Here is a 13,857-nt window from a genome sequence, read left to right as displayed (position 1 = left end):
GTCACCAATCTCCATTGAGCCATTGAGCCATTGACCCCTACCCTCTGGATGCGACCATCTCCTCACCCACCCTGCGGGATGCCACTCGTCACCAATCTCCATCTGGACATTGAGCCACCCCTACCCTCTGGATGCGACCATCTAACCAATTCCTCACCCACCGGACAGTATGCCAGAAGGCCTTCTGGGCTGCGAGCGCGCATTGCTGGCTCACGTCCAGCTTTTCATCCACCAGTACCCCCCCAAGTCCTTCTCCCCAGGGGCTGCTCTCAATCCCTTCATCCCCCAGCCTGTATTGATACTGGGGGTTGCCCCAGCCCAGGTGCAGGACCTTGCACTTGGCCTTGTTGAACCTCATGAGGTTCACACAGGCCCACTTCTCAAGCCTGTCCAGGTCCCTCTGGATGGCATCCCATACCTCTGGCATGTCGACCACACCACTCAGCTTGGTGTCATCTGCAAACTTGCTGAGGGTGCCCTCGATCCCACTGTCTATGTCATTGATGAAGATATTAAACAGTACCGGTCCCAACACCCTGCGGGATGCCACTCGTCACCAATCTCCATCTGGACATTGAGCCATTGACCCCTACCCTCTGGATGCGACCATCTAACCAATTCCTCACCCACCGGACAGTCCATGCCAGAAGTGTTTTAGTTTACCACGCTCATGGGTTAAGAGCACTTCTGCACATGGGCCAGGAATGCACAGATGTTCTTGCAGAATACACTCTGAAAAGTTTCACAGAGAAGAGCTGCTAAGAGAAGTACTAAGGGCTCAGGATTTCAAGTGTTGAAATAGTGCCTAACTGCAGTTCCTTTATGAATGCAACTACATGGGTATGGCTCAACATCGTAGATGCTCACACTCCCAAATCCCAAATAACAGCAGCAAAGAGAGAAAAAACAGAGCTTGCAGTTTGTCAGACAAAGATAGTAAGGTATAACTTGGTGTTAAAAGCCATCAATACCACAGTAACCACTAGAAGCAAGCAAGTGGCACAGTGTCACCTGGGATCTCAGCAGTGCTGCAGACCACAGCTTCATCGAGGACTTGTTGCAACCACCTCCAGCCCTATCTTAGCACAGCAGCTACACCAAGAGCTGCAGTCCTTGTAGGCCTTCAGAAGATAGTTACCTGCTCTCCTTTACAACATCTGCTGCAAAGGATGGCCTCTCCTGATCAGAAATAGGGCTGTTAGGTCCTCTTTGCACTGACCCAGCCCTTTTACACAAACCTCTGCAAAGCCATGAGAGCAAGAACCCCATCCTGAGATGGAGAGCAACAGCTGAAAAAAGTTGACTGCATAAATACAGTATAGTCATACCCACATTGCTTGGATTTATATCGTTTCACATTTACATTTTAAAATCTGACAGACCATTCGCGGTGTCCCTTGGTACAGAAATAAACACTGTAATACTTAATGAGATTAGCCAAGTCAGCAAGTTTTCAATATTGCTGGAAAATAAAATGTACTTTTTCCCTGTGAGCTCATGAAAACAACCAGGAGATAAGGATGGAATATTAGATAATGCTATTATTAGAAAACAAGGCTAATTGTGCTTGTACGAATTAGCTCCCTATTGAGACTACCTTAACACATTTGTTCTGTTTGATTCACAGTTTAGTTACTAAAGAGCTAGTCTTCAATGATGCAGGTTTTCTTTCTTTACTTCATAGCTTCTGAATAGCTCTAATTAGAGTTAAATTATTATTAAATTATTTGGAAAGCATTTAGCTAAATAATTTTCAGTTTTCTGAGATAACTGGTTATTTAAAGACTAGTGTATGAATTTCTCATTAAATCACAAAGTTTATAGTTGATAACTGCATGGACACCAAGCTTGTCAGAGTCATCAGCATGTAAACTAGGGCCAGGCAAAAAGTTTAAAAAGCACAAATAAGATACCATTTGTGGTTTTTAAGTAAGTACAAATGGTTTCTTATTTATACTTTTCAACTCTGTCCTGATGGAGACTGACTATGAAGATTATGCAGGACATGAAGATTATGCAGGACAACACCTCCTACAGCTGTAGTTAATATTACACATTTGCTGCCATAATTCCATAAAATAAGGACACTGGTGAAGTCATGGAAGAGTGTATTCTGAGTTTCGTTTTTGCAAACAAGAAATTATAATTTATCCCACAATGAGCAAGCCAATCAGTAAGGGCAATGTTCGATACATAACGCTGATCTTAGAAGAATTTCTCATCAAGCTTTACAAGGAAAAAATTCAGTTATGAAGTCTGAGAAAATGCAACCAAATGAGCTACGCTAAACATGTCTGCTGTTTTCTATATGGATTTTAAAAGAAGCAACATCAACCTGAAAGATAATTTTTTAAAAGCTTTATCACTTATTGTATCAGTGTTGATGGAGGAAAATCATTCCAAAAGGACCAGTGACTACAGATAGGGATGGGGAATGCATCTATTTCCCATTCAGTAAAAGAAGCAACATCAACCTGAAAGATAATTTTTTAAAAGCTTTATCACTTATTGTATCAGTGTTGATGGAGGAAAATCATTCCAAAAGGACCAGTGACTACAGATAGGGATGGGGAATGCATCTATTTCTTCCATTCAGTAATTTTCCCCTTCTAACCAGGCCGCCGTTATGGCTGCGTGCACCAGGAGGCCCCCAGGGCCGGCCAGGGGCAGTGAGACCTGGAGGTGCCATCAAGACACTGACAATAGGAGCTCAAGGGACAGCTGGGCTGGAGGGACCATGGGCCAGCCTGGCACAGGTCTTGGGCCATTCCCCTCTCCTTTAGGCATGGTGGGAGGGAAAAAGGAACCTACATGCCAGGTATGAGGATATTCATGTGCACCATCTCGAGAAGAAATGTGTCCTTGCACTGGGGACAGGCAAAAAGGCTCATACCCGCCTGAAGAGCTTGTCCCCGCAGAAGAGAGTACAACAGTGTGAGCAGGACACAGCTGCAGGAGACACCATATCCATGAGAGATGGGAGAGGGAAGGGCCTCCTACCTGGGTGCAGCTGCAGTGGAACCAGGCATGCTTGCAGAAGGGGAACGCCATGGTGGTTTAGGAGGTCCTGTCCACCAGCTCCATGAAGATGATGCATGTGGTATCCTCCTCCTGAAGCACCTCCACGGTCTGCTGCAGGTGATGCTCCCAGCAGAACAAGCTGGGGGAAGAGATGGAAAAGATGAACAAGGCCCGGGTCTGCAGGAGGCCATTCGCAGTTCTGGACGAGGCTTCCCCAAATGCTGGAGAGGCCACTGCCTCCCTGGGGCACTGGGCACATGTCCCTCTTGCCACTCCTTTTCTCCCAGTGTGCTCCCCACTCGAAAGGGCTCAGCATGGCTGAGCATGAGACACCAAAAGGTCTCAGCAGATGTTTCTATGAAAACACTAGGATTTCCCTCACAAGGCTCAGGCTCACCTCCCACAGGCTCCAACTCCTAAAAAACAACCCATCACCTTTCACAACGCCTACTTCACTACATGCCTAACATCTGCAGGGAAGAACGGACAGATTCCCTCCCCAGCAGCACCTCGCTGGTAAGGCCCTTGGATGGATACTAGAAGACAGAAAAGCCCAGGAGCTCATCAGGGCAGTGAGACAGGGGCCAGCACAAAATCTGCAGAAGCTAAACCTGCTAAGAGTTGAGACCATGTGTGGGCAGGCAGTGCTGAACTGCAGGCTGGGTGAGCTGCAATAGTCCTCATCCCAGACCTGATCCTGAGCAAGAAGCACAAAGACCAGGAGAGGTGCCGCTCCAGGTATGCTGCATTTGACCGGGGCCATGGAGAAGGGCTGGGGACCAGCGCTGCAGAGGTGGCTAGCTATGCTTTCTAGAGCTAGTCAAATGCCATACTTGGATGTCCACAGTGGAGAGCCAGAGGAGAGCTCAGGAAAGCAAACCATGAGTCCCCCTGGGTTGGAGGATGCACTTGGGAGGACCACATTGGGAGGGCTAGATCTCTCGCACACAGGGAATAGGGTCGCGCAGCAGCACTGGCATGGGGAGGCTCTGCTGGGAGTGCAGGGGGAGGAGGTGACACCCGCCTAGTGCCTGGGGTGGGGGTTTCACGGCTACAGACTTTGGGTCCCCCTTTGGGTGCCAGCGGAAAGCCCCCAGGGAGCTCATCAGGCAGAAGACCGTCCTCCTGGCACAGTCTGCCCACCACCATCTGGGTCAGAGTCCACGCAGAGGCACAGCACGCACTCTGGAGGCAGGCAGGGAGGGAGCGATGGGGGGACAAGCACACCCACTGAGCGCCTCCCAGGAGGCCTGGGGAAGTTGTCCCTCCCCACACCACAAGCCTCCCTTGCTGAGCACAAGGCAGGCTCTGCACTGGGGCTCCTGGGGAGCTTCTGCTTCTCCCCCTTCACCCCGCCCCTACAGCCCCTGCCCTGCCCTGCCCTCTGGTTTCAGGGAGCTGCAGGGATAGTTGCTCTCACCATCCTCCCTTGACTTGGGGGCCTTCCTCTTCACGGCAGCCACGCTGCAGATCAGTGCCGACAGCTCCTCTGCCGACCCTGAAGGAAAAGCAGGAGCAGGGGGTATCTCCAGCACCTCTCAAGGAGCCTGGAAAAGTCTCCTCAAGGGACTCCCCAGGGCTGCGATGAGCAGGAGGTGGCAGGCTGGCTGGGGAATGGTGTCCCCAGGGCTCACAAGTCAAAGTGCCTCTGCACAGCCCTTGGGGCTTCACCATCACAGTCAGCGCGTGTCCACCCCACCACACATCCCACTCCTGCTGAAATGCCCTCACTGGGCCAACTCTAGCCCCATACTCTGGTGCAAAGCAAGGCTCCCTCCAGTGCCCCTGGCCTCCGTGGCTCCCGCTCTCTCCCTGTCCTCATCTTCCTCAGCCCTCCCCAGCCTCCTTGCCCCCACCAAGCTCTCGGCAGCACCTAGGTGAGTTGGAGGAGTATGGACAGGGAGCGGGGCTCACTCTGCTCCATCCCCAAGGGCTTTTCCTGGTGCTCAAGCTTGTCCCAGGCCAGGCCAGGAGCAGACTGATGTGCCAGAGCCCGTCAGAATTAGCCCAAGCCCTGCTTCCCCACGCAGGTGCCAGGGCCACACAGAGCTACTTGGGCACTTCAGCACATTGCTGAATCTGCTCTCCCCTTGTCATCCACAGGCTTCAGCTCCCAGGACATCAGCCCTCACCTCCAGCTCAGCCCATGCAGCCTCCTGGGAGCAGCAGGGCCAAGACACGTGCCAGGCCTGGGCATCAGCACCACTGCCAGAGGTCCTTATAGCCAGCTGTATAAGTTGTGACTCCCGGAGTCCTTTGCTTAGACTGGGCAGAGCCCCAGCAGCCCTCTCCACCGCTTGGAGGAGCCCTTGGTCAGTGCTATCAGATCTGGGGCATCCCTCCTCCCCTAGAAGCTCAGTGTTCCTCTAGGAAAGCTCTGTCCCTCCCCTTAACAGCCCCCCTCCACCTCTTTGCAAGGCTTTCAGAGAGCTAGGCAGACCGTGACCAGGATTCACCTCCACCAAGGATGTGGGGAATTGCTCCTTTGAAGACTTACCCCTCCTCTTCCCACTGCCCCCTGCCTCCCCAGTACAGGCACCGGCTGGCATCGCAGCCCGGATGTTTGCTGCAGTGCTTCCCCCTCCCAAGCTGGCTTCCTGCAAGAGAAGGAAGGAAAAGACATGAGCCTCCCCCAGCCCTGCCCTTGCTCGGCAAGCACCCCTTGTGGAGCTGGGACAGGGTTTGTGGCAACCCTGCAAGCAGGCCCATCTCTTCTCCTCCAGGCAGCCCCTCTCCTTGGGGACAGCCTGGCTGCAGGGACCGTGGGCCCTTGGGCCATTCCCCTCTTTCAGGTGTGGTGGGAGAGAAGAAAGGAACCAGCGTGTCAGGTACGAGGATCCCCATGTGCATCATCTCAGGAAGAAACATCTCCCGGCTTTTGCAGTGGGGACAAGCAAAAAGGCTCATCCCCACCCAGAGAGCTTAGAGCATGTCTCCAACATTCATAGCCACCTGACGTTTTTGGGGAAGAGGGACAACTGAGAGGAGCAGAACCCTGCTCTGCCATGCCCTTGAGGCATGTTTTTCCTCCCTTTATACCAGATATTTCTGTTTAAAAATAGTAGAGGCAACATCCTGCTAAGAGAGATGAACCTCTGTAGATGGAGAGCTTGTCCACACCACACAGGTCTGTTTGGGGAAGTTACTCTCAAGTAAAACAGCATATGAGTTTCCAGTGCATTTTTTTGTTTCATATTATCTCCCCATGAGAACAGCCTTAGTAAACAGTACACTTACGAGACCACTAAATGAAGTTGCACATACTACTTGACAAAAACACTTCACTGCAAAGTTGTTCATATGTTACAAATTTACATTTTAGGAATTGTAAATAAGCTCTTTGCCACACTGCATCACTATCAAACAGATCAGGAAAAGCTGATAAATAACACGGCCTTTTCCAGTAACAGGTCAGTCCCACCATTCTAGTTTTCATAAACATGGGAAAAAGCAATGGCAAGGGAGTCAGTATTTGTCATTCTTCTGTAGCTTGTAGCTTCGACTCAAAACTTAGTCAAGCTCCTTTCACTGAATTTAATGAATTCTGAATCAGGATTTTAATGACCATTATATGCACATATGCATCTAGGCACAAAAAAACAGAAGACTGCAATTCAATTAAGGGTCTCACCCAGCAGAGAAAACCAGGCTTGCAGCTCTGAAAATGCCTGGTGCCTGCTTTCCTTTTATTAGAGCTGACAAAGACTTGCTCTGGAAGGTCACAACCTCTGCCTGCTACTCTAAGCTTGGGGTCTGGGTTTTTTTTTCCTCAGAGTGAAAGCACTTTACCTTTTTCACTCTCCTCAAAGAAAGCATTGTGTCCATTTTGAGAATGGGGCAAAAAAGGGCAGAGAGGAGGAATGTCTCACGAAGCAAGGTGTGGCCACTTTTTAACTTTTCTGTTTGAATTCCAACAGATAGCAATGATGAGCCTTTGCCTTTTGCGACAAAAAGAATTTACTGACTCGGTAGAGTGAATAAAAAGAAACATGCTGTAAAATATAACTGCAGGGAGCAGTTAAAAGGTTCCACACAGTTTGCCTTCCTTTTCTGAATGCCTCATTTTGTAGAAAAGTACCTCAAAACCAGGAGAGAAAAAAAATCAAGACAGGAAAGGAGCTGTTATTCAGGGCTTGTGCTACTTATTACCTGTATTATTGCATGTGTGTATACGTATATATGGGGGTGTGCTTGTGCACGTGTTCATATACATGTATGTTTACATTATATTACAGTTTTGTGTTACATAAGTGCTTGTGAGGTATGAAAACCTGCATTATCATTTTCTTGTAAAAGAACTGTGTATAGCATATCAAAAAGGAAGTGAGAGAACAATACTGTCAATTAAACCAGAGGCATTAGAAAACACCAGTATACCGTCATACGTCCTCAGAACAGTTACCAGAGCCAGAGGCTGCTGGTGTTGCCGGTTTGCTACCGGGGAGTAGAGCTGTTCCACTCCAGATTGCAGACTGCCATCTTCTGGTGGTCTTGAAGTTACACTTTGTAAGAGCGTCGTCTTTTGAAAAAGGTTACTTAAAATGTCACCTTCATTCACATTGACTTTTTCAGAGCACATTTTGCAAGCACATTTATTCCAGTATATTTTTTTCCTGATACCCCACGAAATGGCTCAGGTTGCATCTATATTGCTTTTCAAGGTTTGGCCCGTTGCCAACTCAAATCCAAATTCACTTTGTGTCCCCATGAGCCTGTGCTCAAGCACTGGCTTGAGGCTTGGGGTGGGATGGAAGACATAACAGCTAACTTGAGCTAATATTCTTTCTACCCAGGGATGCTCTTACCTCAAGCATAGTAGATGGCCCAGGTATACCATGGCTCACCGAGGGACTTCCCATACCAGCCTAGACCATCTGGTGTTCCACCTGCCCTTGTGGCAAGGATACACAGTGTTACAAAAAGACGACAGTCAGAGTGTCCTGTAGTAAGAAACATCTTTTGCGTTGAGTCACAGGCAGCCTTTGCTCAGTAATGTCTATATAGCACTGTGCAGGCATTATCCCAGTCCTGCATCATACTCACAGTGTGCTCACACAAAGCTCAGGCAGGTTTAAGGTTGAGCTGGAACCTGGTTTTGGCTCAGCCTTATAGAACGCAGTACAGGTGTAGCATATGCATAAATAATGTGGAAAAAATGGCATATTTCTCATTGAAATTAGAAGCACATTACCCACAGTTTTCTTACTCCCTTCCACTAGGGTGTATTGTAGTTGTTTTAATTTGTTGAAAAAGACAAATCCGCTATCATTTGGCACAGTCTTCAAAACAAAATAAATTTCTGAGATGTTTCTAAGGGAAAAAGTGTTGAGATAAAATAATACAGAAACTAAGATTTGATTCATCTCCCTAACCACTCAAAAAGAAACTTCACTTTCATATGCTCACCTGGAAAGGCAAGACTAAAACCTGATTGCTCTGCTCTAAAACTACTGTCTAGTGAGAATCCCATAGCAGCAGCCATAAGATTATCCTTCTCCATGCAAAATAGTTGCCAGCCTTCCTGCACTTAAATGAACAAAGTCAGCAGTGCGTTATGATTTACTGCATTCTTTCGGGCCCAAGAAAAGTAAACTGAAAACACTACAAGCTCAGATATAATGACAGACCACTTGCATTCATTACATTTTGACAAAGAGGTTTCCCAAATTATCTTTTAAAACTCCCGGGTTTTCTTCTAAAGAGTAGCATCTTTCCTGCAAGGCTTGTTTTCCACTGTAGCAGTGCAGAGTTTGGTTCACTTCCACACATTTTTCACTTTCATTGTTATGGCAATCCTGTGCAGCAATCTTGTCAATCTGCTATCTCAGCCATACAGTCGTCAGCACCAGCTACAAATTTATTTTCTGAATTGATTGTATTTCTGGTATATGTGGCCAGTTGGGAAGGACTTGTATTTTTTGTCAGGTATCCTGTCCCAAAGCCCTGTTTCTCAACTAAAAACAACCCCACCCAAACTATCTGAAACTCAGAAGAGCGGCCGACACTGGAGTTCAGCTGAGAACACAACTTTCTGGTTTGCTTTTGTTCTGTTTTATTTACTGTAATAGAAGTTTTCAGTTGGTCACTTTAATGTCAATTTTCTTTATTGTTGTCCTTCTCTGTAAGCTACAAACAGCTATGTACATCTCGTTCATGCTAACTCCAGGGTGAACCTAAATATTTTTCAGCAATGATTTTAAAAAGATTAAAGTAAATTTTATCTACTTATTTTACAAAGGTGGAGATCTTGAAGACATGGGAAAATCAATGACATCTGTCATTTACAATTTGTGAAATAAACTGCAAAATTTGAGCCCCTTACTTTTCTCTCCCGGGCTACCCATCTCACTGCCACTGATTGCCACATTCTCTCTCAGACTAGATTATTAAGCTAGAGATATACTACTGCTATGCAAATGTTTTTCTGACTTGAGGCGTAAATAAATTAGATTTAGTCTGATAAAAACTAAGGCCTGATCAATAACTTTAGGCAAAGGTCTGCTGCAAAACAACTGCAAAAACCAAAACAACTTCCCCAAACATAAATAAACTAGTTTCCCACTTTGTTTCAAAAAGTACCACTTTCCTTTGCTTTTCAATGGAGGTAACAAAAGATCCGCTTCATCATCGTTTTGGTGGTGTATCCCACCCAAAAAGTCTAAATTATAAAATATTGAAAGAAAATGCTTTAACATTCAATTGATAGATTTATGTATGTAACTTACTATTCTGTGAAAGATTATTCATAACCTCTCATTCCCTTATTTGGCTTCAAATAGAAATATTTGCTTTGGTCCCTTTTTTTTATAACAAGTCATCTACCGCATTCTCTATTAATCAAACAGTATTACCTGTTTCCCAGTAATGCATGTATTATCAGTATTTTAAAGAGGGAGGAAAAAACTCCCTCAGTTGAATGCAACTGAGGTTCCTTAATAAGACTGGGGTTTTTTTAACTACAGTCTATCAAAAGAATTTTCTAGAAAAACAGAAGGAAAGGAAATAAATGCAGAAAAAATGAAGCTCACATTATCAGATTTTAAATCCAAAAAGAACTAATACCATCACGTAGCAAGGGACAAGAGCTTCTCTTAAACTGCATTCGGGAAGCAAAATCATTTTGATAATCCCCAGTATGAAAATTTACTGGATCTATTCCTAGCAATGGAAGTAACCTCACAGTTTAACACCTGTCCCATATTGGGTTGGGCAAAATTCAGAATGCCACAAATCTACTGTAGTCCCTACCAACAGGGAAGTTCAAGTGCTACTATTCAGCCTGCAAAGTGCAATTGCAATTTATTAGTGGAACAGTGATTCTTAGAGTCACTAATGACTCTATTAATCTATTTTTTTAAAAAAAAAGACATGAAAAGTGCTATTATACAAAGTATTTCCACGTACTTTTAAAAACCTTTAGAACCTATAAAATTTCTTTCAGGTCAGAAAGGAAATTTAAAAGAAAGGTTTGAAGAAAAAAAGGAGCTGATAATCTATTTTTCAAAAAATGAAGTAAGTTTTGATCAGGCAACTTGAAATTTTCATGTTCTGTTGTGCAAATAAATTCTCCACCCACTTCCCATTTTCTTTAAAAAGCATCTAACGTGGTCCCTGAATTGTGAATAAGAGTGATGCTAAATGATGAAATTGGAAATACAATGGGACACCAGCCATTTCCTAAGCATTGTGTAATAGATGAAGAGTTCTAAAAATTTAGCTCCATGCAGCTAACCATAGAATTAATAAATACTCAGTTTTTAAGGATTAAAAAAATAGATCCACACCATCCAGAATAAAAAAATTACAAGCAGAAGAGAGATTACAATAGCCTATACTATTTAAGTCAAGTTACTCTACCAATAGAGAGTCATAACTGATTGCATCTGGTTTCAGTTTTTAAATGTGAAGATAAAAATCTTTTAAGTGTCCATTTCTGTTTGACATTCAAAAGAGGTTAAACTAAACAAAATCTACAGTGAATATCAGAAGAAGAGGATCCAAGGGATAGGTTTGACCTCTCTTCATTCTGATTTAAGTTTGATGATGCACCATAGATGATGAGGGTACCACTATCTCACAACTCATCAGCAGGTAATTCATAAGGAGGTCAAAAAAAGGAAAAGGCCGTAGAATCATGCATAATTTAGCAATTTCATCAATAAACAATTCTTCAGATAATAAAAAAGAGCACTGAAAGAGGCATGTGGAGAAGGAGGAAGGGAACAAAAATACCACCAGCCCCATCTTGCAAGCAAACTTTGACTTTGTGTGCACACAGGAAACCAGGTAAATAATTCCCCAATTTGCATCAACAACCATGATAATCATGCACAGAAATACAGACACACGTATCTTTATACTTCGTACATTACACTTGATCCACTTGGGTAGGTGATGATACCGCAAAAAGAAATAAGGTAAATAAGAAAAAAGAACAAGAGGGAAAAAGCAGTAAATAATTATCCAATCGCCTTGGACTTCACAAACCTAGCTTTAGTAATATAACAGTTGACACTAAAGGCACAAAAGCAAAACCTCTGAAGAGTAAAACTCTTTACAGAAACATGTAGCTACAATGGTCTGATCAGACCTGACATAGTTATTCTGATTCTTGAATTCTGTAATAGTCACAAAGAATTTCTCCCTATTGTGCTGCAGTCTACCAGTTGTTTTTTTTTATTGTAGTGTACTAAAACTAATACTTCTGAAAGCTATTACTGGCAATTCATATTTCAAATTACTGGAGAACAGAAAAGCAGAAATTGTTTTTTGATCATCCCATGGTCACATAATTTAATTTTAAGAAAAACTGTCATTCCAAATAGATTTCTAGTAAGTAACGCTCTAATGTATAATAGTAGAAAGAAATATTAATATGCAACATCCTACAATGTCTACAAATATTTTAATTTATTGTTTATATCTGTAAACATTCCTTTTTAAACATCAGAGACACTAATCATGAATAAACAAAGATTAAATACAGAATTTTTTGAACTTGTTTTAACTTCTATACGTTAACTATGATGCACGTATTCCAGTCAACCTTACCACCACAGAACTTGAAAGTGCAAAGTCTCATCGTGCTAGTTATTAAACAACAAGATAGAAGGATAGTCAAGGAGAGTAGGGATGGAGTCAAATGCTTTACTGAGTTAACTGCTCTTAGCTGTGATTCTCTGAATTTCCTTTCCACGGTACTTTTTTTTTTCAGCCCAAATATCTTAAGGTGGCAAGCATAGGAATTTTTACAATGTAACGTGATATTACAAAAGCAAAAATTTAGATACCAGAACAAAGCTAGAATTCCAGTCACTGTCTATCACATTGGCTAAACATACACTGCATAAGTATGTAAGAACAGATATTTTTACAGAAATAGCATACAGCAATGTGTTAAGTACTCACAGAAAATAAAATGCAATTCTTTGAGACAAAGCAATGACAACATTTTTTACTTTCATCTCAATAGCACATAAAAAAAAATCACTTAACTCTAGGAGTACCAAAAAAGGTCAGTTAAAAAGTTAAATGGACCAATGTAACTCTTTAATATTAATTTTGTATAAATTAGATTATTTAATATTGATTTTATTCTGGATTATTCTCTACTATCTAGGGATTATTCCACATACAGAACATTAGGTAATTACAAGCACATATCAGCGTGTGTTAGGTCTATTGCTTTGTGAAGGTCCCTCTCACCTTTTCCTTTTGCCCTTTTTCAAGCGGAAAGTTGACAGCATTTTACATCTAAGTCTAAATTGAAATTATACGTACGATTCCTATACTACTGGGATTATGCATTGAAGTGCCATTTGTGCCTTTAGAAATCTTTCCACTGTCTGAAACCACAGGACTATTCGCATGCTGAATAAGACCTTAACATTCCCTCTTTTTCTCTTTTCTGAGACAAAGACAATCTATTTTGCTTCATCCTTTTTTCTGTCTTCACCATACTATGCCAAACTTGGGGGTTTAATTTAGTACATGGGTAGGGCCTGACAATTTTTAAATTTTGGTCACATAGATTCACATTTCAATCTCCATGTCTAGGTGACAGCCTGTTCTTAAGCCCATTCTTACAGCTTAGAACACAGAACTATGATTTATTATTTATGCATTTTACCTGCCTCTTCAAGCTGGCACAGTGTAATATATTTAAGTGGAAGCAAGTAACCTCAACTCTTTACTCACAAACTGAATCGTGTCCTTCTCAAATTTCAGTTCTCGGAGTAGTTCTCCCATACTGCAACACAATGGCTTTCCCCTACCGTGTGAGTGACAGGGAAGAGAAAACTTATGAAGAGGTATAGAAGGAAGATCAGGAAGAAAGGGAGACCTAGTTAGCATTTGGTAGTCATCTTAGACTTTTTATTTCCCAGACTGTCCAGATGACATGTAATTAGCATCACTGTAAGCATTTATATCTGGGGGGAAAAGGGGAGTGTAGTCTCTTTTAGCCTTCTATAACCAATATGGTTGAGGTCTTTTGCCTATAAATTCCTCTTCTCTGTCCTTCATTTTGCACACAACACAGTCAATTATCTCTTGACACTAACAAATAAAGAACAGTCTATAACTCATAAAAATTAAATGTGGCATTCTAGTCTTAAATAACTCTACCTTGATTGTGCAAAACTAACCAATTATATTATTTAGGAGAATAAAATATGTGTAGAATATATAAAAATGAACACAAGTTATAAATTTTTCTTGCATGTTGGACTTTCTTAACTAGAGGTCTGAGAAATCTGTAAATAGAACCCAAGTGGTATGAGAACTGGTATCTTTTCACATGGAATCAATCTGTTCTTGAATGCTGAGCTTGTTTGT

At 43.2% G+C, this 13,857-nt stretch overlaps 1 protein-coding gene across 1 annotated transcript in view; it reads right to left on the bottom strand.

Annotated features, from left to right (window-relative positions):
• Nucleotides 1-4,437: 4,437 nt before the first annotated feature.
• TTC6 (tetratricopeptide repeat domain 6) overlaps nt 4,438-13,857 on the bottom strand; it is a 76,532-nt gene continuing 67,112 nt past the window's right edge. Inside the window, exons 29-31 of the mRNA XM_009280899.1 lie at nt 7,399-7,540; nt 5,519-5,618; nt 4,438-4,519 (exon numbers count right to left, since the gene is read on the bottom strand). Of these exons, the coding sequence (XP_009279174.1) occupies nt 4,438-4,519; nt 5,519-5,618; nt 7,399-7,540 (324 nt within the window). The remainder of the gene's footprint in view (nt 4,520-5,518; nt 5,619-7,398; nt 7,541-13,857) is intronic.

This window comes from Aptenodytes forsteri, unplaced genomic scaffold (genome assembly GCF_000699145.1).
Source record: "Aptenodytes forsteri isolate BGI_AS27 unplaced genomic scaffold, ASM69914v1 Scaffold193, whole genome shotgun sequence".
NCBI lineage: Eukaryota > Metazoa > Chordata > Aves > Sphenisciformes > Spheniscidae > Aptenodytes > Aptenodytes forsteri.
This window is presented reverse-complemented; position numbering and strand designations above follow the sequence as displayed.